The following is a 25,441-nucleotide window of genomic DNA, read 5'->3' as shown; positions in this document are numbered from 1 at the left end:
GTTCTGATTTCACCACGTTCATGTCAACATCCTTAGCCTCTTAGTTTGGATTTACCTGCCTACCTGCCCAGCTGACTCCATCCCTCTCTGCCTTTTCCGTTATTCCCACCTTTCCCTTTTCTTTCCATATTCCCCGCTTTCATTCACTAACTTCCTTTTTTGCCTGCCTGCGTGCCTTCATGTCTTTCTATGCTCTGTTTTTGTTTCGTTGTAAAATACATAGATAAAATCTAAAAGTGGATTTAAGGGGGTAATTCACTGTAGTTTTTATTTCAGTTTCTCTACAGTGCTGTGATATGAAACATCTTTCTTTATGTGTTTGTTAGCCATCTAGCTATCTTTGTTGAATTATAAGTTAATACACACCCACAAAAAAAAAACAGAATTCTCATTTTTCTTTCTCTGTTTTTGCTTGAAATGAGAGTTATCTTTATATTCTGCATATTAACCAAGTGGTTTGTATTCCACATTTGGGTTCCCTTTTTACAGTGTTGATAGCGTTTGGTACATTTTTAAAATTATTGTTATAAAGTCCAGTTTGTTTAATTTTTGCTTTTCTTGTATATGCCTTTAGAATATTTGAGAAATCACTGTCAAATTCATTGTTGTGAGACTTTTCTCCTGTATTTTCTTCCATGAGTTTTGCAGTAAGTCTAACATTTGTGCCTTTGACCCATTTTAATTTGTACATGGTTTAAAGGCACAACTTCGTTTTTACACATAAATGTCCTGAATTTCTAACGTCTCTTACTGAAAAGATTATTTATTTCCCCATTTCATAATCTTGGAACAATTAACAAAATTACACTTTTTTAGCCTTTGTCTTTTTATTGTATGCCATTGGATTTTTATGTATATCTTTATTCCAGTGCCACATTGTTTTAATAATTGTAGTGCTATTTTGAAATCAAGAAGTATGAATCTGCCATTTTTGATTGTTTCCAGGATCCGTTTTGGCTGTTTTGGGTCCATTGACAGTATATATTTTATTTCTGTAAAACGATTGAGTGTTCATAGGGAAGCTGTTCAGACTTCAGTGAGTTTTATTCATTAATATTTCTGTATTTCTGTGTAATTATTTTCGTCCTATTATAGTTCATATCTCTGACTTGAGACCTTCTCTTTTAATCTTTGTTCTTCATACACTTTCTTCTAAGTACTGCTCTAACTAATCCTTAGATTTCATGTATTAACATTTGGTTTTTAGTTTCAACTTCTAATTCAATGGGTTTTTTTTTTGAGTACCTTGTTTAGCTATGGATCATTATAAAATGTGCTTTAAATTTTTCAGAAATCTGATTTATGTACAAACAGTTTATATAATTTTAATTCCTTTAAATATGTTGTAATTCACTTTGTGGTCCAGTTTATGAACTACCTGGGTAAATATTTCAGAGGCATTGAGAAGAACCTCTACTCTGGCTTTTATAGAGCATTCAAAAGTGTCATTTAGGGAATGCTTGTTAGTATTTTTCTGGTTTTCCATATCCTACTGATTTTTTGGGTTATGAGATATAAACATGAAGTCTAATTTCTGTGTTCTGTGTAATATTTTTTTCTTTTTTTTCTCCTGCAAACTACAGACTATTTATATGAGAGTAGATATAAAAATAAATCTTTGAAGTGACACAGGCATGTTTTCTAAAGATGGCTCAATGGTTAAGTGGTTATTCTGTGTTCATTTCCAGAGACTCTGGCCTCCCAGGGCACCTGTATTTACATGTGCACACACATACACACACACACACACACACACACACACACACACACACACACACACACACACAAAATTTAAAAATAATTTTGGACAAAAAAGTAGATAGGTGACAATAAATGTGTGTCCCATTTATTCAAAGAAGTAACTACAATTGCTAAATGAGTTTTATTTCTGTCTACTTCTTAGTAATTAGTCAATGAATTGCTCGTAATATGTTACCAACTTCAATTTTCATCGTGTCAAATAATCTCTTTTTGAAGTCCCACATTTGCCATTAGAATCTGTAATAGTTGACCAGGAAGGTAGCTTTGTTTTGTTTTGTGTTGTTTTGTTTTATCTCTGTACATATTAGGACAAACACTGGGGAAATCAAGAGTATGTGGGGTTTAATGGCTCTGATTGATTATTTAAAAATAAAAACCTCACACAAGCTGTATTTAGAGACAGCATTAAAAGAGATAACAATTAAAAGTACTTTCTTGTCTTACAGAGGGCTATGTTTGGTTCTCTGTAAGCGAAGACTGCTCATTCATTTCCTGGTGCCCAGACCCAAATAATCACACGAAAACTGTATTAATTACAACACCGTTTGGCCAATGATTCAGTCATATTTCTAGCTAGTTCTTGCATCTTAAATTAACCTATTTTTATTAAACTATGTATCACCATGAGGTTGTGGCCTACCGGTAAAGTTTTGGTGTCTTTTTCCTTTGGTAGCTACATGATGTCTTCTTGACTCCACCTGCTTTCTCTCTATATCTCTATTCAGATTTCCTGTCTCGCTGTACTCTGCTAAGCCATTGGCCAAACAGCTTTATTCATTAGCCAATGAAAGTAACACATATACAGAAGGACATTTTACATCACTTCTCAGAACCCATATGACAATTCAGAACCATCTTCTATTTCAGTTCTAGGGGATATGACTCCCTCTGGTCTCCACAGGCTCCTGTATGCATTGGTGTACTTTTGGTTACCCAGGCCCATGTACATACCTACACATAATAAACCTTAAAACAAAACAAAACAAAACAAAGAAGAAAAAACTCAGTTCAGTTCTTCCTGACACATAAAATAGAGATATATGCCTTCATGTATTTTGAAGCTGTTATCATAAGGGCATAAACCAATTGAAGGTTGATACATGTTGGTAAATTGCCTCTTTATTAATACATAGTACCATTCTTTAAGTCTCTTAGTAGTCTTCTGAGAACTACACCATTGAATATTCATGAATCAGAAATCTCTTCTTTATAACTATTTGTATTAATATTTTACTTTTCTGTTTTGTGAGCCTTATACACTGTTTCTTGTATTTTTATTCTTCAGGTTAATTCCTATTTTATTTTGTAGTTCACTGACTCACTTGTCTACCTCCATTTTTCTAAAATCTTTCCTAGATTCTTTTTAATTCTTCAAAGTAAATTTCTTTTTTTATTTTGCTCTATAAATAGGAGGTATCACTCAGGGAAACAAAACATGCCTGTGAATTACATGGGGCCTTTGTGACCCTCATCTATGTTTCCCTTAGCTTGACAATACTTTGTCATTGATTTAACTTTTCTCCTCTGTGAAGGTCCACATAGTGAATGTTGTTAACTAGGAGGACCATGAAGTGTCTGCTATACACACTCCCCTCTATTGCTGTAGTGCAAAACCAACTGTTGAAAATATAAATCAAGAACATGAGCCTGTACTAGTAATGTTTTGTAAAAAAGCAATGATCACAGAGTCCCTGGGTTATTTTCAAAATAGTTACTGTATTTTTTTTTTATGAGATCTTAGGTTTTGTGATAGTTCTGGTAAACAGCATTGTCAATTTTATTTGTGAGTATTTTTTCTGTTTTATATAAATACAATGTATATTCTGTTTTTTTAAAAATAGCATTTTGAAAAATAAATTTAGGGAATTGATTACCTCAAATATTGCAGATTACTAGATAATAAACTTTTCATAGGGTAATTGAATTTTTGAAAATTTATTAATTTTTTTGAGCTGAGGAATCAGATAGTACTAAAGGAAAAACCATTCCTTTATCTAGTAACATTGAGGTAATAAAACTTGTATAGAACACTTAATGTTATATATCAGACTTATTTCCTAGTGCCAACTAGATAGAATTCATAATGAGTTTGTTTTTCTTACCCTTCATTGCTATATGGTTTTTCCAGCAGTGATTTTTATATTTTTTATTAGAACTAAAGAAGAGCATATGTAAATAAATATATGTTTTGTTTGATTTTATTGCTTTGGATCTTGTCTTTTTAAATTAATTTTTAGTTAGTTTTTTTTTTTTTTTTTTAGAATTTCATATGCTGAGTTTTGGGTACTTCACCGCCACCTCTTTTTCTTCCTGATATATCTCCACTTTCTTGCCAAGCCAACTTTGTATCCTCTTTCTCTTTTTTTCCACAAGTCTTATCTTGTGCTGTCTGTATATTCATGAATATATGACCTTCCACTGGGGCTTAGTTTACCTACCAGTGGTAATACTCAGAGAAGACAACTCTCTCCCAGCAGCTATCCGCTGCCACTAGCCCTAAGGTGGGACATCATGTCTACCTCTCCTCTCCGTAGTGGCATTGCACAGGGACTGTTTGTAGTCCTAACTGCTGTGAATTCATAGTGGAGCTTCCTGGCTGTGTCTGGAGGACACTGTTTTCTTATTGTCTTTCTGACCCCTCTTTCTTAACCCTTTTAAGGATAGGGAACAGTATAAATTTTCCATTTGGGACTAAGTATTCCGATGGCTTTTATTTTTCTGCACCTTGCCTAGTTGTGAGTCTTTCTGTTAATCACCATCTGTAGCCAATAAATGCTTTTCTGATGAGAGTTGGAAGATGCATCCATCTGCATCTTTTCCAAGCGGACAGGCTTGACTGTCTGATGAACAAATAGCTTATTTGTATAACTTGGCCACTATAAATAGTGTAAAAAATATGTGAGCATGAGTGTCTCAGTAAACACATTTTACTTTTGTGGTATATATACCTAGTGTTGGGGTTATTGGATCATGGTGTTCCCTTTCTCCACAGCCCAGACAACTTTTGTACCTTTTGTCATTTTCACAATAACCATTCTTACTGAAGTAACTACCAGTTGTGGTTTCTGTTTGTGGTTTCTCTTTGAATCCCTCTGTTTACTTATGTTGCCTGTTTTTGTGTATTTGCTTCCCATTTGTATATGTTCTCTTGAGAAATAGCTTTACATTGAATTTTATAACCCCACCCCACCCCTTTTTTTTGAGACAGGATTTCTCTCTGTAACCTGGAATTCTCTCTGTTGGCCAGGCTGGCCTTGAACTCACTATATTCACCTACCTCTGCCTCCCTAGTGCTGGGGTTAAAGACCTGTGCCACCACTCCCTAGCTTGCCAATTTAAAAAAAAAAAAAAGGCTTATGTTGACTCAAACCCACCACCATAAAATGAATATACAGGATTAGTGGTGTGGTTATATGGTGATAGAAAATTATCTGAAATGGAAAGCAAGGTACTAGTGACTAATAACTGTAAAAAGTTTATATGTGTTAACCAAGTGAATGTATGTTTACTGAAGTAGAATCTTCTTATTAGAAAAGAACACTAAACAAACAATTGTGTTTAAAACCCTTACTCTGCTGAGTGTCTCTTTTAAAGCTTACTTATTTTGGTAGTAAGTAGTTTTCACTGAGACTTCATGTGTAAATTATGAAAGCCATCTTCAATGAAGTCCTCTTTATTGCGACTCTTTTTAGTTATTCTTTTTGAGAGGTAACTTTGTCAGTAATCTTTAAAGGCCCTGAAGTTTTCTATACCTCTAACCCCAGAAATATGTTCGAATCACTTGGGGAGTTTCGTTTAAAAAAAAAAATTGTTTAAATTGCAATTACCTGGGTATCGCCTAAGAACTATTCCTGAATCAGATATTGAAACAGATCAAAAGATGGATAAAAATGGCTGGTAAACCTTTCCCCGTACTTTTAATGCTTGTTATTTATTCTTTTGTTTAGCCAGGATGGCTACTTGTGCCTTAAAATTCTGTTTTGTGAATTATATTTCTTCTCATATGTTTTCATTGTTTAAAATTTGCTCTGGTACTTTTGCAAAATAACAGCTTACTTTGCTGCTTCAGGTCAGGTCTGCTCTAGTTTGATTCTTAATTAATCATAAATTCTAGTATATTCCACTAGAATAGACTGTATCATATAAATAAAGAACTTTAAAATATAGCCATGGATTTTCATATCCTGTTATTTATGTTTACATAAACCATAGAAAACTAAAATTTACATAATTTTTGTTTGTTTTTCTGGTGTGTGGGAGAGAGATGGGGTGATCTTCCTTTAGCCCCTGACTGACCTGGAGCTATGATAATAGGCTGGACTTGAATTTATAGAGATCTGCCTGCCTCTGCCTCCCAAGCACTGTGGTTAAAGGTTTACATGTGTGTTCTTGGTTATGAAGCCATACAGTGGAGCATGGGAGACCTACCGGTACCAATAAAGAATAATAAAGAATGATTCTTCCTCTCCCTGCAAGTATCCACTTCCTGTTGCTCCTCGGTTTGGGCTGAGCCTAGAGTCATCTATCACATCTGTGTCAGAATTGTGGGTAGTTTACAATGCTACAGGTTTTAGGTATGTAACCAAGCCACATGACTGTGCTATCCAGAAGTCAGCATGACAGCACTCCTCCCATATTATATTCTTTCCTCTTCCAAGGTGCTCGCCAAGCCTTGGTCATAGTGTTAATGTTGGGGCTGTTGGGAAAGGCTATGAATATAAATATCCCACTTAGAGCTGAGCACACTGAGTTTCTTCTTTTCAGTGTCTGACGGGGTGGGGTAGGAATATAAATGTCCCACTTAGTGCTGAGAGCACTGAGTCTCTTCTTCTCGGTGTCTGATGAGTTACGCACCTCTCCAATTAACTACTTTCCAATGTAAAGAAGTTGCTTCTTTGACAGAAGTTAAGAGCAGCCCAGATCTACCTTCGCTGGAAGTTTTGAAGTGTTTTAAAGGGTATTTTTATTTTAACAATCTCATACATGTGAAAATTAGGATTTTTATCTAAATGTATTTTTACCTTCACTATAGAGTATTGATATATTTATATGTAATGGACCCACCATCTAGAATGCTTGTTTTATACCTTTGTCTTATGGGTCCCACATATCTTTGTGAAATCACTGCTCATATCTGTTGAGTTTTAGCATTGAAAGTAAGCTCTCAGATTCAAGTATTGTTCTATTACATGATTATTCATCTTAAATTTTTTGGTCCTAATAAAATATTTCATATTGACACAAAAGGTACATTGGTGACACTTGTCCAGTTGCAGAAACATTTTCTCAGTGTATTGTTCTTTTTATTTTTATCTTCATTACCTTAGTGAAGCTGTGGTCTACTAATTTAGACAATTCCGTGGCAAGCATTGAGGCAAAGGCTAACGTCTGCTGTGTGAAATTCAGCCCCTCCTCCAGATACCATTTGGCTTTTGGCTGTGCAGGTAAAAAATAAAAGTAGATTTATACTCTTTCACTTTTTATTCCCGTGCCTGCAAGTACATTTAAAAATGAATTGTACTTTTGTAATCTTAAATTTTCTTTTTGTTGTTAGGTTTTAGTAAGAAGTATATTGTTATTACTCATTTATTGTTTTACCTAGTTGTGTTACTCTGTCACCTATCTTTAATAATAGAGATGGGCATGTTCATTTTTGTTGGTTGTCTGCTAAATGTTTGTGTGCATTTTTCTTAGAGACTAACAGAATAGTGTTTATTAAACAGCTGTACTATAGAGGATCAGGAATTTTTTAAGAATTAAAATTAATTCTAATTACTAATTAGAATTAATAATTAGGAATTATTAATTCCTCTGACTTTATTCAGTTCTTGCTATGCATAATGCACTCACCTAAGGGGAATGAACTTCCCAATTGTTTAGCATGGAGTACATGTTGATGTGTAGTCCATTTTTTTTAAAGATAGGTTTTCTGGTCATAACAACAAATCACCTTAAGTATTTTGCACTCCTATTTTACACTGGTCCCTTCACGTTACTGTAGTAGCAGTTTTCATTTTGAGAGGGCCATAAGTTGCAGAATAAGTCATATGCTCACCCTACTCAATTTTTTCTCTCTCTTGAATACTTACTTAAAAAGTAAATACTTATAATTTAAAATGTGAAAGTTCCTTGTTGTTTTTCCTAATATTATGACTTTTTTTTAAAAGATAAGCTGACACCATGTAATGAGAACAATAACAACTTTGAGAAAACATGTTTTAAACCTTGTCACTGTTAGTGCTACTTGTTTCTGTGAATCTCTCACTTCCCTGTTTACTCTTTTTTCCATTAGCAAGAAATGTAATCTTGAGCAAGCATACTTGTCTCCCAAGTTGTCTTTAACTATTGGCTATTACGGTAGATTCTCATTTGGATGCTTACTGTGTACATGCCAGATGTACACATCTTCCAGGATTTTTTTTTTTATATAAACGATCATTGTTTTTCTTACCTATTTTTCTTGTTTCTTTATGAAAAAGTAAGTTTTATTGTTCATATTTTTCCAGATCAGCAAAATTATTATACAATAATTAATAATTATAATTACAAATATTTAGTAGTTTTAGGAGCTTTACTGTTGTGTATTTCCCCATATAATTCCATGCGATGCTTTTATTTTAGTTTGGATTGATTTTGTAAGTGAAAGTTTACAGTTTGTTTCTTGTAGGGTCTGGGGGTTTTCTGCTTTTCTGTAGGGATTTTTCCAGTCAGCATTCTTTTCTATATATAACTTTGTTGTGATTTTAAGTGAAATAGTAATTCCGTTCTCTGTTGTGCTACTTTTTAAAAATATGGACAGAAACTGTTGGTATTTGCCTTTCCCGTAGACATTATATTTATTTTTCCTTCTTATAAGAGTAGCTTTTTTATAGTTGTTGAGTTTACATCAGCCAAAAATGTTAGGTTTACTTCTTTTGCAGTGATTCATTGCAGCCTCTACCTCAGTACAAAACCAAGGACAGTGTTGTGTTTCCTAGTAGCTGTATTTCAGTTCACTTCGTTTAGTTAAGTGGGCTGTTGTTGTTTTCTTATTTTAAACATCTAGTTTTATAAAAGTCTTTTGAAATCAAATCCTTTAATTTTACTGCTTTTTGTTTCAATACACATCCAATATTTTATTCAGTGTCTTTCAGAATAAGTTCACCAGATATTGGTTTAATCTATTGATATCTTGAGTTATGTTTATTTATTTTCATTCAGAATTGTTTGTCTTTCTTGAATAACCACGGCTTGAGCATAATTGATAGAACTAATCTAATGAAACCTGATTTTCTTCTTAGTATTGCAACCATCTCCACAACCTGTACTTCTCTACTATTGTTTCTCTCCTTTTAACTGTTTTCATAATGTTGAATAGGCTCAGAATAGAAATAAGAAAAAGGGATCATTTACCATGTGGTCAGCGTCATTCATTTATAGTTTGGTATAATGCTTACTATTGAAAGCAAAAACTTTGATGGCAAAATATGTAGTGACGAGCTGCGGGCAGGCCTGCTTTTCATCCTGCCCAGCTCCCGCACGGTTAGCTTAGTCCCAGAAATAACAACACACAAATTGTATTCATTTAAGCATTGCCTGGCCCATTATCTCTAGAGAGTTAGTTACTGACTAACTCTCATATGTTGATATTAACCCATTTCTAATAATCTGTAGCACCATGAGGTGGTGGCTTACCGGAAAAGATTCAGCATGTCTGACCTGGTGGCTGGCTCCATGGCGTCTGGCTCATAGCCCTCTTCCCAGCGTTTTGTTCTGTTTACTCCGCCTACCTAATTTTCTGTCCTATCAAGGGGCCAAGGCAGTCTCTTTATTGACCAATAAAAATAACACAATAGACAGATAATCCTCCTCCATCAAAAATATGTCCAGAATAAGGTAAAAGTTAACAGCTGACTTAGCATCAAGAAGCACATGAGACCAAGAGATCAACAGAATTATCACAAAAAGTACTTAAAAGTTAGGAAAAGTGTGTAATCCCAGAATTAGGTATTTGTTCACAATGCTTTTTGTAAATGAAATAACAAAACACTGAAAGGAAAAACAGTATGTATCTGAAGCCCAATAGGAGTTACCATGGTCCTGGCACACTGACTGAGTTTGCCCCAAATACCATGTTCCAATATGATTGCAGAATTGTGTTGTTTTTGTAAACATAGAACAACAGAAAACATAAATTAAGGCATTTTTAGCTACATTGGTGAAAACATCAGGCCAGGAGAGTTACAAACAGATAGAAAAATACCTGATATTGGATTCAGATGCTATTTGATGACATTTTAGCCTTTAGGATTGGTGGAATCTAGTGGTTTGTTAAGATAATACATCCCAGAGTATTTTACTTAGTAGTTCAGGTTTGTTGGGTCAGACACAAGTGAGCAGGGATTCACTATTAAGGGGGCTAAAAAGGCCAAGAAAATTTGCCTATGAATTTACAACATTGAAACTCTGCTTTTTGGTCAGGGTTTATTATCATAGCAACACTAATGAAGACGCCCTAAATAATGGAAATGTATGCTAGATTAATGAATAGTGACACTTAATATGTCAAAGTGTTAATTAGACTACAAACTAGACCCAATGATCTAATGCAGTAAATTGGCAACTACTTCCTTTAATCCCAAGCAATACTGGCTCTGTCCATGTTCTCTTGGGCATTGGGTTCAGGATGACACCTCAGTATAGAGTCATCCTTAGAGCCCGCACCTGAGACCAGCACAGCACAGACTGAACATAGGACCACAGTGTTGTACCTGTCTGCTGCTCTGGTATATTTGGAGCCTTAGGTAGCTAAGTCAGCCACAGGTGATACTGGTCGAAATACAGATTGTTTTTACTGTGGCCACTAATCCCTTCGTGCCTGACATCACAGTGAGTTCAGATGCTGTTTTCTTGAAGACCAAAAGCTTGCTGGGTTCCAGTGGCCTGGCAATGTGTGTGTTTTTTTTTTTCCCTTAGCCCCAGGGGATGGAGCATTGATAGACACTGGGAAGAGAGCAGCTTGTTGACACCAGGCCAGCTTCACCCAAAGTTTTAGTGCATGAGCACTGGCTTGGTAATTGACCTTAAGCACTGTCAGATACTGGATTGCACCTTCATGTTCTGTTACTAGGCTCTAAATTTTAGGTCTAAAAAGCTAGTTTCTTCTTCCCTTATTTGTATGCTGTGTTATTTGAAATTAAGGAGAGGCTTGTGGGCAGCTCTTTTCTTTTTGCTGTTGTCTTATGTATTTTATAGTCTGCTTGCTTCTGTTAGGCTTAAAAAAGATACTGAGATCTCTCTCCTGGACTCCTTACTAACTTTTGTGAGGGTAGTTTTTATAAACAAGGCTTCAAAATAATGTTTCTATGTTAAGATGATCGCTCTTACTCAGCTACCACTTTACTCAGATGTAAACACCAAATCCATTTCTGTTGTTTTCCTTCCTTTTCTTCATTTACTACATTTATCTCTTTATTTTCTTTTAGACCACTGTGTTCACTACTATGATCTCCGTAACACTAAACAACCAATAATGGTATTCAAGGGACACAGAAAAGCAGTCTCTTATGCCAAGTTTGTTAGTGGTGAAGAAATTGTCTCTGCGTGAGTATTACTCCCCTTGGAGGTTGAGTTTGGTACAGAGGTCTCAGCATTGATGTTGTTGGGTATATGCAAAGAGTGACCTTGGATTGTATTTTCTTTCTCAAATAACAGATTTATATGTCTTTAATTAAAATACGTGTATCTTACCTTTATTGTTTATTTTGTGTTACTTATAAATAAAATGCTGTATTACTTTCTGATAAGCCCTCTTAAGTGATATTTGTAATTTAATTAACAGTTGAACTTCAAATTTGATATCTGTTACTGCTTCTCCTGAAGAGGTAGCCAACATGGTTGATGCAATATAAAGAAAAATAATTTATTTGATTAGAGTCAATCAGTATGTGTTACTTATAGGTCTGCTTTCAACATAGTAGTAGAATAATTTTTGGTTTTAAATATTTTGTTGATTTTATAATAACCTACATCAGTTTCACAGTAAAATCCGTTTTAAAGATAACTTTTTAAGTGTGTCTGTTTATACCTAATAAATATCCTTTATAAAATCTTAGTTGCTATTTTTGAAGGTACGAAAATATCAGTGATACAAAGTAATCTCCATTGCGAAACTACAGAACTTTTCTAATAACATGGGTAGTTCCATGTTTTGTTTATCATTCTCATAGTTTTCTTATTATCTAATAAATATTCATTCTTAATTTCTGCACACACACAAACTTACTGGTTTCTTGTTTTCTTTTTTTTTTTTAAGTTAGTTCCTTATCTCTCTTAGAAGCTTGCTTGCACCAGGGCCTTGAATTTTGCATCTCACCTTCATCTTCACAGTGGTTGCTGTAAATAAGAATTTAGTGATGTTGCAAAAATGATTACAGTTCAGTTACAAAAGAGGACAAAAAAGTATTCATAACTGAGCTTTCCAAGGGAGTAATATGGATAATGAATTCACAAACTTAAATTAAGTGGTAGCTAAAGAGAATTCTATCTTTAGAATAACTATAATAGGCAGTAAATGACTTTAGTGAAGTTTGTTTTAAATGAAAACATAAAAGGAAAGTCATTGCAATACTGTGGAATAAAATAGATTAAAGCACATTTTTTTTTCTTTGTGTGTGTGTGGTTTCTTTTTTCTTTCTTTCTTTTTTGTTCTTATGTTTTTTTGAGACAGGGTTTCTCTATAGCTTTGGAGCTTGTCCTGGAACTAGCTCTTGTAGCCCAGGCTGGCCTCAAACTCACAGAGATCCATTTGCCTGTGCCTCCCAAGTGCTGGGATTTCTAAAGGAGCTCAAATCAAATGGTTTGAATTTTATGTATATACAGTTGTAACCTTCTGAACCTCAATTTCCTCATCTTCAAAATGGGGCTAATAGCAACACTAAGTTTTTAAATCTTTAAATAAAATAGTATATGGAAAAGGTGTACCATAGTGTCCTGCTCAAAATGATTTAATTATGTAGTCCTTAATAAATACATTGATACAATCCCTTTAAAAAGTATATAAAAAGTATAAAGTAAGCAATTCAATACAAGAAAGCAGTTTGCAAAATAGTGTGAGTCCTAAATTTGTTTATTAGAATTACTAGTGGGTTTTAGAAAAAACAAAAAGAGTTTTGGGTAAGCAATGAGATCTATATATTCTTTCAGCAAAATAAACTACACTGTGTGCTTTCCAACCATATTTCTCACATGTAGGAATTGCATGAAAAAGTTTATGTCTAGTATACCAGTAACAAGAAAAATGAGGGTCTTCCCAAAATGGAGCACATCTCTGAGTGCAAAGACTCATTATTTATTGATAGTGTGACAGTGCTATTTCCTATTTACCCAGGCATTATTGAAAGCATGTTAGATGAATTTGGTTTTCACAGTGTTGGGTCCAGGCCCATTTAATTCTATAAAGTAGATTATTATATATCGTATTTACCTGTTAAAAAATTGGCCAATGAGAACATAAGACTCAGACACACTGGCACCAGAGTCTGCATTCTTGACCACAAAATTGGATTGCTTTTTAATTACTAATGGTGATGAGTTTCATACAATGAAATCTAAAATTTAGTCCTCTTTGTGTTTATCTCAGCTCAACAGACAGCCAACTAAAACTGTGGAATGTGGGGAAACCATACTGTCTGCGTTCCTTCAAGGGTCATATTAATGAAAAAAACTTCGTAGGACTTGCTTCCAATGGAGATTATATAGCTTGTGGTAAGTGAAATTATATTTTTATAGAAACTTTGCAAAGACATGTCATGGTAGTTTTCAGTGGAAAAATAATCTGTGTTCTCAGAAGACAGCATCACTTAATGCTTAGGACTGAATTCTTTCCTCCAGTCATGCTGGAGAGCATTAGTGTTTCTTTTCTGCACCCAAGCCCTGTATTCTTAGTAATGAAAAAGAATCTTTAAGTACTTTCTAGTATTTCTAAACATGCCATAATTTTTGTTGGAATTATCTAAACTATAAAAACTATTAAATTCTGCTACTAGTATTTCAAGAAGACATCTTTTCAGAAACATATTCATTTTGTCCTGTCTAGTATCCTATTCATTAAACAGTCTGGATTGCATGAATATGTTATTCTGGATTTTTTATTAATATATAATTTATGCAAACTTAAATCAGAAGTAGAAAAATTCAATTTTCTGTTTTCAAATGTTCTAATAAAGGAATTGTCAACACTTTTAAATGACATGGCTTTTTTCCTAATGTATGAGCTTGATTACCACCAAAGTAGGTATGCAGCACGCTTATCTTTAGGAGGCTTCTGAAATGTGTTAGTTCGACTCTCATTGGTAGGGTGATGCTGTATGGGGAATGGAGAATCGAGTTGTTTAGGCTGTTCAAATTGGTCTTTATAAAAGTACCACAACTTTTATTTTTCTTCTGTACATTGTAATATTTTTAAATGCAGTTTAAGATTCTTGTTTCATAGCTGCTTTTTAAGTGTGTAGACCTCTGCTATAGGTTTTTTTTTTAATATGAAACATTTCAAACTTAGAATTATAAGCACTGTCAGATCATTTCGCAATGGTTATTTCTTTGGGTTAGTAAGCCATAGTTTTGTCCCTTCTCCCATAGTTCTCAATTAATTAGTCTTGTCTTTCATATTTGAATATAAAAGATAATTGGTCTCTTTGCTGAAACTTGGATTAATAATTACTATGTAACTGTTGTGTTCTGGAACTGGGTCTAGAGATGTAGTTCACTGTAGCCAAAGGCCTTATATTCAATTTCTAGGACAGAGTGTAGGGATTATAGAAAGGATGGTATTCTTAGCTAGCTGTAGTGCCATACACCTATGACCCCAGCATTTGAGAAACAGAGGAAGTCAGTTTAAATTTAAGGACTATCTGGGCTACCTAGCAAGAGTGCCTCAAATGAATATGTATGTATGTATATATGTATTCTAATTCCAGGTTCTCCCATTCTAAAAAGATTACACTTACTATTTCTCTTCAGGAAGTGAAAACAATTCCCTCTACCTGTACTATAAAGGACTTTCTAAGACTTTGCTGACTTTTAAGTTTGATACAGTCAAGAGTGTTCTGGACAAAGACCGGAAAGAAGATGATACAAATGAATTTGTTAGTGCTGTATGTTGGCGGGCACTATCAGATGGGGTAAGTTTTCATGTAATTTTAACTATGGAATTTCATAATGTTTATGAATACTTATAAACATTGGTTTATATTGGTTGTTTTATCGTCTTTGTTTTAGATTTAAGGTATAGCTAGGTTAATGGTAGGTGTTTTCTTTTTCTTTTCTGTTTTTTTGTTTTTGTTGTTTTGTTCTGGCATTTTATCAATAGAGAAAATAGATGTTTTAGGTACTAATTAAAATATCACCAGTAAAGCGGTGTCTTGATGAATCTCATATACCCAGGACACATGTGCATACTTCAGTTATCTTTCTTAAGACTAGAAGTTCCTCCAGAGTGTCATCTGTGTCTCATCCTTAATGATCAAAAGGGGGGGGGGGCTTAGCTGATGTATTCCTAACTAAATACTACTTCAGGGTAGAATTAACTCTATAGATATATAGTAATATTTAATCATTCTATTTATTTACAAGAGAGTTACACTGCTAGGTTATAAAAATCAGATCATCAAATTTTTCACTTCTTTATACATTTTAAAGACTTCAATGAATTATATGTAGAAAGAATTATTTTTACTATTTTGATTTATGTTTTAACAGTTGTCAGTACCATTTTTTAAAAAGTCTTTTAGATGCTTGATTAGGGAGGAGGATAAATTTTTTTGTTGTTGTAGGTTGTGTTTAGGGCCTGTGAATTGACCCTTTGGCCTTGTACATGCAAAAATGAATTCTTCCACTGAGTGGAAGCCCTTAATTTTATTTTCAACACAAAAAATTCTGACATGACACATAATTTAAAGTATTTGACTTCCAAGTGCAGTTTCATTTGATACACTCTTGCTGTCCTTTTAAAATTTGTGAGTCAGCCTCCAGATTTTATGATGATGATGATGATGATGATAATAATAATAATAATAATAATAATAATAATAATAATAGACTGTGTAATTTGTATGAGCCCTCTCACCATGTAGAATTATGAAAGTTAGACCAAAGTGCATGCGCTATAACACATCACATGAGTATGTGTTTGTTGGTGAAAAGCTGTGTGTGTGGCAATAATCTCAGTCTATCCCAGAGCTCAAAAAATTGATGTTATCTGTTAAATATAGCTTAAATAGGGGCAACAAATCAGGAAATTGGAGAACCAAGAAAGAACCTGAAACTTTTCAGTGAACAGCAGAAGTCTTTACAGTCCTAACAATGTCCTTTAAAAAGTTGGAAACCTGGTTACCAATATCAGAAGGGTTTCCTTCATAGGACAGGATGTTCGCAGTGTGCCCTCTGTGTGCAGGCAACTCTGAGATGAACAAGAAGCATGTTACACATTTGCACGCCTCAGTGTTCATACTTCTGAAAGATCTGACAAGTCCTGTGAGTCTCACATCCGCCTTAAGGAGTCTAGGTGGTGGTGGTGTTACTGAAAACAACTTTGTATACGTTGTCACCGCAGAAGGCTTTTCAGGAGGACCAATCATGTCAAGGAAAGAGACTACTAAGATTAATGTGTAGGTCTAAGCTGAAGTATAAGGCTTAGTTTTAAGCTAGAAACTTTACCAAGTAAAGAAGTGAATTAATAAAAAGAAGAAGAAAATTATTTATGGAAAACATTCAGAGGTTTGGTTCATTGTAGTCAAGGCAGGAAGCATGGTGCTGGAGAATGAAACTGCCAAATTGGGTGTTGCTTGAGCATATATGAGACTTGAAAGCCTCTCTCCAAAGTGGCATACTTATCCCCAAAAGGCTACCACTAATAGTGCTAAGCCAATTCCTATGGGCCAAACATTCAAACCAATGAGTCTGTGGGGGCCATTCCTATTCAAACCACCACATTTCACTCCCTGGCCCCACTAGGCTTGTAGCCATATCATAATGCAGAGTCCAAAGTTCAAAGTTTCTTCTGAGATTTATACAATCTCTTTACTGTAATCCCCTGTGAAATCAAAATCAAAAAGCAGATCACATGCTTCCAACATGTAATAGCACAGGATACACATTACCATCCCAAAATTGAGGGAAAGAAGTATAGTTTAGAAATATTGGACTAAAGCAAACCTTGCCTTCAGAGTTTCACATAGTGACCCTAGCAGGTCCTACAGTGCCTGGTGGGTAGAAAACAGAATATGCCATGTGAATGGAGAGTGAGTGTAAAGTTTTATTAAAGGGGAGTGTAGGGGAGGAGGGAGGGAAGGAAGGAGGGAGGGAGAGAGAGAGAGAGAAAGAGAGAGAGAGGGAGGGAGAGGGAGAGGGGGGGAGGGGAAGAGGGAGGCAAAGAGCTGCCTCTTTAGAAGAGCTGGGAGGAGGGAGGGAGGAAGAGCACCACCTTGCCTCAGCAGGAAGAGGGAGATTGGGTGTGAGTAGAGCTTGTCTCTTAAAGGGACAGGGTACTGACAGGGAAGGCCTGTAAAATTATAACATTGCCATTTTTCTTTCTCTTATAAAAACTTCCAAATACTGATCATTGGCAGAATGTAAGCTGACGATGTGCAGCTATGTAGCTTGATATGTGAGGGGGAAGGTGCAGTTTCCATGAGTAAGGAAAGAAGAAAGTCCAAGAAACTGAACTCCTGTATCCCAAAAGTTCAGTATGGATCATGGCTCAGGCTGGGCCTTGCTTGAGTCATCACTTACAAGGTCCTGGGGCCATGAGAATGTGTGGACACAAACCGAACCCCTGCATTGTCACATGGAGTAGGGGGCTAGAGCAAGGGGCTTTAAGTCTGATAGACAAGTGGTTGACAAGTACTGGGTCTTTTCATGTGGGGGAACCACCTCCAAGACAAATCATGGAGGCATGGTCAGAGGTCCGGGCAGGAACCTACCATTGGGTGTAGAATGATTTTGAGTTGGAAAAGTGACTGTATGGAAGGGTTAAACATTACAGAATCCCTGGGAGCCCTCAGCTGCAAGGGAGAGCCTGCCAAGTTCAAGACACCAATGAAAGATTTTGGCAGATCCCTGAGGATAGGGGACCAGGCAGATAGAAAACAGAATATGTCATGTGGACAGAGACTGAATGTAAAGTTTTATTAAAGGGGAGTTTAGAGGGAGACAGGGAGGGGATGAAGAGGGAGAGCAAGAGAAAGGGGAGGAGGAAGGAAGAGAACTGCCTCTTTAGAAGAGCTAGTGAGAGAGAAAGAGAGTATAAGACCTGCTGCCTCAGTGGGAAGGGGAGGGATTAGGAGTGGGTGGAGCTTGTCTCTTAAAGGGACAGGATACTGACAGGGAGGGTCAACAAAATTATAACAACACCCCTGACACATATCTGGTCTCAGCGGCTTCCCTTATTCTAGAAGGAAGATTCTGTAACCCCTTTCTTCTAACCTTGATTCTAAAGCCAAAACGATGTTGCTGAAGCTGCCAAATTCTGCTGCTTAGTGGAGCTGGAACATGGCTCCTTCATTGAGTTAGGTCTTCACCAACTTCCTGCTTTCAGTGGTATCCTTTATTGCCTAAGCTTGGCTATCCTGAAACTCAGATCTGTAGACCACTCTGGCCTCATACTCAGAGATCTGCCCACCTCTCTGCCTTCTGAGTACTGGATTTAAAGGTGGGCACTACCTCACATGGACCAAAGTTGTTCTTTAATTCCTGAAATCTTAGCAGGGTGGTGCAGTCCGGTCCTGAGGTCACCATTCCCTCTGTTTCACTTTTTAATTTGTTTATCTCCTTGAACACACAGTTTAGTTCCTCTCCACTTCCTGGTGCTTCTTTTCTTCTCAACCTGTACATTTTACAGTTTTTACTTGGTCAGGTTGCTTCATTATGGATCTGCCTAAGAGTTACCACTAATAAACCATTTGACAATCAATGTCTATACTAGACTGTTTTGAGATTTGCTCTGCCAAAACAATTAATCCAAATCTCTACACTTTAGCCTCAGGCAGAGTTTTTGGACAAGGGCAGAAACCAGCAACATTTGTCAGCAAAATATAAGAATAGTCTAGGCCACATACCAGTTTCCTCTCTGAAACAGGCCCCCACAGTTCAGATCACCCTCAGCACCACTGTCTTCCTTGTTCCTTCTAGGAGAGCCCATTAAGCCTTGCTTAAAGTATTCGGCTGCTTTTGTAATCCAAAGTCCACGTACCTCCAAACAAAATCATGGTCAGGCCCATCACAACAATAAGTGTACCTGGTTCCAACTTCTGTACCAGTATTGTTTTGTTGTTAGTATGTTTTTTTGTTTTGTTTTCCTTTTTTTTTTGTCATGTGTGTGTTCATTTGGAGAGAAGGTCTAGTTATATTAGTACAGCTTTCCTGAAACACTTCAGTCCTCCACCTTTTATCTCTCAAATTCTGAGATCATAGACAAGCATCAAAATTCCCTGGGTGTGGTGGCGGCATGGTTTATAGTTAGTGTGACCTAAGTGTACAGTGTTTACAAACGTGACAGCAGTAACCTCTATGTTCTAGCCCTTCACATTCACTACTGTGCACTGCTTACCAGAACAGCTTTCAGTTCTGTGTGTTCTTTGATTGTCATTGCCAGATATAAGTGCACTGTGATATATACACCTTCTGTACCATATTTTAGCATAGCATTTTATTTCTGTGTTTAGAAGCACAAATGCTTAACACCAAATATTTTACCTATCTTCTATAGTGTTTAGTATTAATGCAGTAAGTGCAGGTTGTAATTTAAGAGCAGTAGACTCTATGTATAACTTGGGGAAGTGTTGGGCTGGACCATCTAGCTTTTTGTACATATATGATGTGATGTTCCCACAACAAAATCATGTAACAATGTGTTTCTTAGCACATCCTTATCTGCTTTGAGAGAAGACAGAAGAATTACCAGACTAGGAATGAACACACTCAGAGCAGCTTCTTGAGGGCAGAGAAATCAGAGACTACATGGTATGAGTGACTCACAATGTTTTAGGTCACAAAAGAAATACAACCTAGGGTAAAATGGTAGAAGAAAAAGTGTCACTTTGAAAAGCAGCTTCAAATCCTATCAATTCTTGAAATTGAATTTAGGGGGTTCTAGATTACTGATATTAACAGAACATATACCTAAATTATCTATAAAATAAGGTTAACATAGTTTATTTTCTCTTTTTTTCCTGCTTTTGGAAATATAAGTAAGTAGGACACAGTAGCAACTAAACAGGCATGGCAAAATATAAGACAACATAAATAAAATTTACCGTAGCAACACACAATAGAAACAGAATCACAGTAGCACTATACTACAGTTATCTCAGCTGGCTTATAAGTATCTGTGCTTATAAAATTAAAGACAGGACTGACAGTTTCACTTGGGAATTGAAAACAAATTTTAAAATGAAAACCCACAATGAATTCATTTAATGAATTAAATGAAAGGATGACAAGGATTAGTCAGTGGATAAGTTAGGAGGAAGTATGTAGAAGAAGACACAGAAGGGCATGGGATATGGCTAAGTTGGTAAAATACTTGCTGTTTAAGCATGAAGAACTGAGTTAGACCCCCTAGTACCTCCGTGAAAGGCTAAGCACAGTGGCCATCCTTATAGCCCAGTAGTATGAAGGCAGAAATAGTAGTGTCCCTGGAGTTTTCTGACAGTGAGTCTCAGAAAAGTAAGGTGAAACATGATTGATAAAGACACTGGATATCAGCCTTTGTACTCCATACAAAGAACAGTGCTGCAAAAATGATGGGAAATGAAGAAAAGGATGAAGAATAACATTTACTATATTCAAGAATAGACTTTAAAACATAGAAAGACAAGTAATTTAAATGAATAAGAATTAGAAGGGATTATTTTTGAGAACTTTATGAAGTTGGTAAAAGACATGAAGGTAAAGATTCTTTGAGTCTTGGAACTTTAGAGAGTGGAGATGTAAAATACAAAATGTGTGCAGATGAATGTATCACAGGACCTATCTTCAATTGCCGTCTCACAGCACTGTCTCATTGGAATATATTTAGACAAATATAAAATTTCATATCCTTGTTTCAGATTAACTCTTAAATTTATTATAAAACACTATCAGTGGACTGGTATCACAGAATCATGAATTGGCATACTGGCCTTGCCTCTGTGTATTGAACAGTGTAAGAGTGATTAGAAACCAAGTAGTGTGTTGTTTTGATGTAAGCCGTAGACAAATCTCAGCTGTCTCTAGTTGATAATATGTACACTTAGTCCAAGGTAAAGGAGAAACCCTGTGAAACCCTGCCTGTGAGGGGTTGGTTGCTTGTCCTACTGAGTTTAAAGATTTGTAGAGGCTGGTTCCCTATGCTATAGCCTTCTATATAGCTTTGCTAAATTTTTTGCTAGATTAAAACCAGTTATTTCATTTTCTAGCCCTTGTTAATGATGAGGTCTTTCTTTACTATTTGACACAGCATAGTGAATGAATGAATGAATGAATGAATGCATGAATGAATGACATATAAACAATTCCTCCCTCATTTAAATTATGCTTCCATTAATATGTTCATTAATTATTTAATAATTTCACACATGTATGTTTCTTTGAATCAGTGAATTTGTATTTATGAGATACATTGTGGTGTTTTGAGATAAGATCACCAAGTGTGTATCCATATCAGAATGATTAAGTTTAAGCCATTTAACATTCCCATCATCAAAAGTCTTGAGTTTGGTGTTGATTACAGACATTTAGATTGCCTTTTTTGGTAGCAGATTTATTATAAAAGTTATCAATGCCAAGGCCAGACAATACAGAAGGGATCTGAGAAGAATCCAGGCCCACACGTCCATGTAGTGGGTCCAATATTACAGGTTTCAGAGTAAACGTAGGATTCTGTGCCATGTGGTTAATTAGTAGCCCACACATTATCTCTATTTCCTGGACACAGAAAGATTGTGTGACCTTGAGGATGGGTGAGGAGGAGTCCATTTAATTGATTCATTTAAGGAAAGGGGTATATTATTGATTGTCTCTGATAGCTTAGAGTATCTTGGTCTCAGCTGTGACAAAGGAGAGAGACATAACTGCAAATGGGTATGAGCCAAGTGGGTTCTAACATATCCTCTACTACCTTGCTTTTGTTTAGAATATTTATTTAGTTAGAAAATTGGCTTATTTTATTGTAATAGACTACATGAGGCCATTTTGTGCAAATAAGTAAAGTACTTCAAGCAAATTCCACTCCTATATCCCACTGCCTTTTTTTCTTGCCCCCCCCCCACACAATAGTTCCTTTTGTTTCCTGGAATAGATTCACTTCTACCTTCATGTTATCTGTGCATATGATCTTCTGCATCTATATGTAAGGTCTAGGACTCACCATTGAGACAAAACATGTAGCATTTGTCTTTGTCTTGGAGACTGGCTTAATTCACTAACTGGTAATCTTTGATTGCATTTATTTTCCAGAAATGACATAACTTGTTTCTTCTTTATAGCTGAAAAAAATCCATTATGAATATAAACCACACTTTTGATATATTCTTCTGTTGGCAGATTTATTGGTTGATTTCATAATTTATCTATTTTGAAAAGTGTTTAAGTAAATACCAATGTGCAAGAGGTACCTGTGAGATACATTAACTTTAAGTTTTGGGTAATATACTCAGGAGTAGGAAAGCTGTCGATAGTTTGTTTTTGTTGTTATGTTGTTTCTAGTATTTTGAGGAACTTCCATAGTTTTTGGATTCGTTTGTATTCCCACCAGCAGCATTTAGGGTTTTCCTTTTATTCCACACCAATATCTGTTATTTATTTTCTTGATGACTGCTGTTCTGATTAGACTGGTCCTTTATAAGCACGTTGAGCTTTGACTATTTTGAAATAGGTGCTATATTAGTAAGTAAGAAGTCACCATGTTGTGCAAATTCATCTCAAAAATGTGTTCCTTTTGTTATCCTCTCTGGCCAATATTTCCCCTTTTCTCTTTTATTACTAGCCTGTGATAACCACCATTTTACCTTCTACTTTTGTGCATATGTCCTTTTTATGCAATTCATCTCAAAAATGTGTTCCTTTTGCTGTCCTCTCTGGCCAACATTTCCCCTTTTCTCTTTTATTACTAGCCTGTGATAACCACCATTTTACCTTCTACTTTTGTGCATATGTCCTTTTTATGCACATAAAAACATGTAGTGGTTGTCTTTCTGTGTATGGCATATTTCACTTAGCCTAATGCATTCCAGATTAATTGTAAATGAACAGCATAGTGGCCTTTTTATACCGTGTGTGTGAAAATTTTTTTGCATTTTTATAGTTCCAATATAAAATCTAGTCTTACACAAGAGTCAGTTATTCTTCAGCATATGAATGTCTCATTTTGTCAGTGCTATTTATTGATAACACTTTTCTTAAGAAATTCTTAGATTTTAAAAAGACATTTTCACTAGGCTAATAGCTGACCGTTTAGTGGGGTAGTAAGCCAGAAGATGTTGGATTTAGATGAACATAGATGTAAAACAAAAATCTTCAATAAAATACTTTAAAACCAAATATCGGTATATATCAGAAGATTATCCACCATGATCAAGTAGATTTATCTTGGAGATGAATGAATGATTCAATAAATGTTATAAATCATATAAGTTGACCCAAGCATAATACATACACACATACAAAAAAAAAAACCCCACCATGATATGTTAACAGACATACCTCTAACAAAATCTAAAATGCCTTCATGTTTAACATCCTAGAGAGAGTAGGACTGGAGAGAACAAGCAGCATACTAAAGGCCATGACTGACAGACAGACAGCATTACCCTAAATGGAGAAAAACTCAAAGCAAGCCTATTAAAGTCAGGAAAAGGGAGCTGTCCACTAGTCCCCCTCCTTTTCAATATAGTGCTCAAATTAGTGAATCAAGAAAAGGAAATTTGGTTTATAAGTAGGAAAAGAAGTCAAATTATCCCTATTTGCAGATGAAATAGTGTTATACATAAAGGATTCCAAAGAAAATCTCTAAAAGCAACCATTTCCAGCAAAGTAGCCTTTCCATACACCACCAGCAAGTATGCTGAGTAAAACAATAGCCTTAAAGTTAATAAAACAATGGCAACCTGATACCCTTGTTAGAATTTTAAAATCAGGAAGTGTGTGTGATGTGTTTACAAGTGTTTGACGTGCTGTAAGAGCTGTGTAGTCATTTGTTGTTAACAACTTTCATTTTCAAAGTACACTTACATTGTGTAATTTGTTTACATATGAGCCTTGTCTAATAGGTAGGCATGTTTTATACAGAGCATCACATCATTATCATGTTGAAGCACATTGAGAAGCCTTGTAGTACTGCTATAAGCCAGTCTGCTTTCATTAAACTGCAAAAGCAGGCTGTGGCAAAGCTTGTATCAATGCTTATCAGTTCTGGATCATTTTGGAATTTAGAAATCTCTCAAAATCAGGAACAATTCCAGTTTTAGATTCTTAACACATAATTCAGGAAGAAAAGAACAAAGGTAGAGATCTACATTTTGCAAAGTTTGTCGAGGCTTCATGGGAAATGATATATGAACAGTCATACTTGGAAACAAGAAATCATACTAGCTCTAAGAAATTACCATGTTACACATATCAACCAAGAGACCTTAGTGATTCTCAAGCACTTGTTAGAGAGCATCATTATGACCATGGGTATCTAATGTCTTAGATTTTGTTACATCTTCACTCAGTTTAGAGAGAAACAAAACAGATATGTTGTCTTTTTTCATCAATTAAAAAAATACCATCTTTGAAATATATTTACTAGTCTTGATAGCTCATATCTTTAGTCCCAGCACTCAGAAGACTGAGGTAGTGGGATTAAGAGGACCTCAAGGCTAGGATATGCAGACCATACATGTCTATAAATCTTATATATGTACATATATAATCACATGAAAGAAGACTCTCCACTTGCTGCTTTTTGAAAATTCTTCAGTGAATATATAGTAGAGAAGCTTCTCTTTGCCACTTTTTTCGACTGTTTCTCTTTATCTTTTATCATCCTTTCTCCTTTCCTTTAGCTAGATGGCTATGACACTTCAGAAAATAGTATGACTGTCAGGAAGAGGGCCAATCTGAATGAACTGTTTCTTTGTGTTGAGAGTGAAAGAAGATTGTGAGTATGGACCCTGACTTCCAGGAATGTGTTTCCAACTCCTGAGTTTCTTCTCTAGTATCCAGGATGTAGAAAGTCAGGGACATTCAAAACAGTGACAAAATTCTAAGGCAATGAATGTTGTTAGTTTTTTCTCAGAGTAAATTGTTTGAGGTATAGAATTTCCTTAGTTTACTGGCCAGTATTATATGGATCAACTTAGCAAAATTTCATAGTAAATGTAAGGAAGTTAACAAATAAGCTTTGTGAAGTCTGCTACTTAACATTTAAAATATTTCATTATTGACATTTTTATATTATCTATAATAGAACTTGACATACTAAAATAGCTCAATTTTTCTTGTTCTATTTACGCCAAAATTTTAACTAATAAAATTAACATGGATCTTTAGCTATTTGCTTTGTTTTTTAATTCTGCCTTTTCTAAGAAAAAATAAATATTATTTAAGAAGGCATTATGAATAACCTTAGCCAAATTTTTACTAAATAATATTAGTTTTATTCTTTGAAAATATCGTACTT

General features: G+C 35.3%; 1 protein-coding gene across 2 annotated transcripts in view; it reads left to right on the top strand.

The window, feature by feature from the left end:
* The window catches only part of Cop1 (COP1 E3 ubiquitin ligase), a 123,166-nt gene that overhangs the window by 80,095 nt on the left and 17,630 nt on the right, over positions 1 to 25,441 (top strand). For both annotated transcript variants that reach the window (XM_085688035.2, XM_085688034.2), the window contains exons 15-18: positions 7,089 to 7,205; positions 11,226 to 11,343; positions 13,382 to 13,506; positions 14,761 to 14,921. In XM_085688035.2, coding sequence (XP_085544161.1) covers positions 7,089 to 7,205; positions 11,226 to 11,343; positions 13,382 to 13,506; positions 14,761 to 14,921 — 521 coding nt within the window. The remainder of the gene's footprint in view (positions 1 to 7,088; positions 7,206 to 11,225; positions 11,344 to 13,381; positions 13,507 to 14,760; positions 14,922 to 25,441) is intronic.

The sequence above is a fragment of the Myodes glareolus genome, chromosome 5, assembly GCF_982192425.1.
Source record: "Myodes glareolus chromosome 5, mMyoGla1.1, whole genome shotgun sequence".
Taxonomy (NCBI): Eukaryota; Metazoa; Chordata; class Mammalia; order Rodentia; family Cricetidae; genus Myodes; species Myodes glareolus.
Note: the sequence above shows the minus strand (reverse complement) of the source record. Positions and strands in the feature narration are given on the sequence as shown.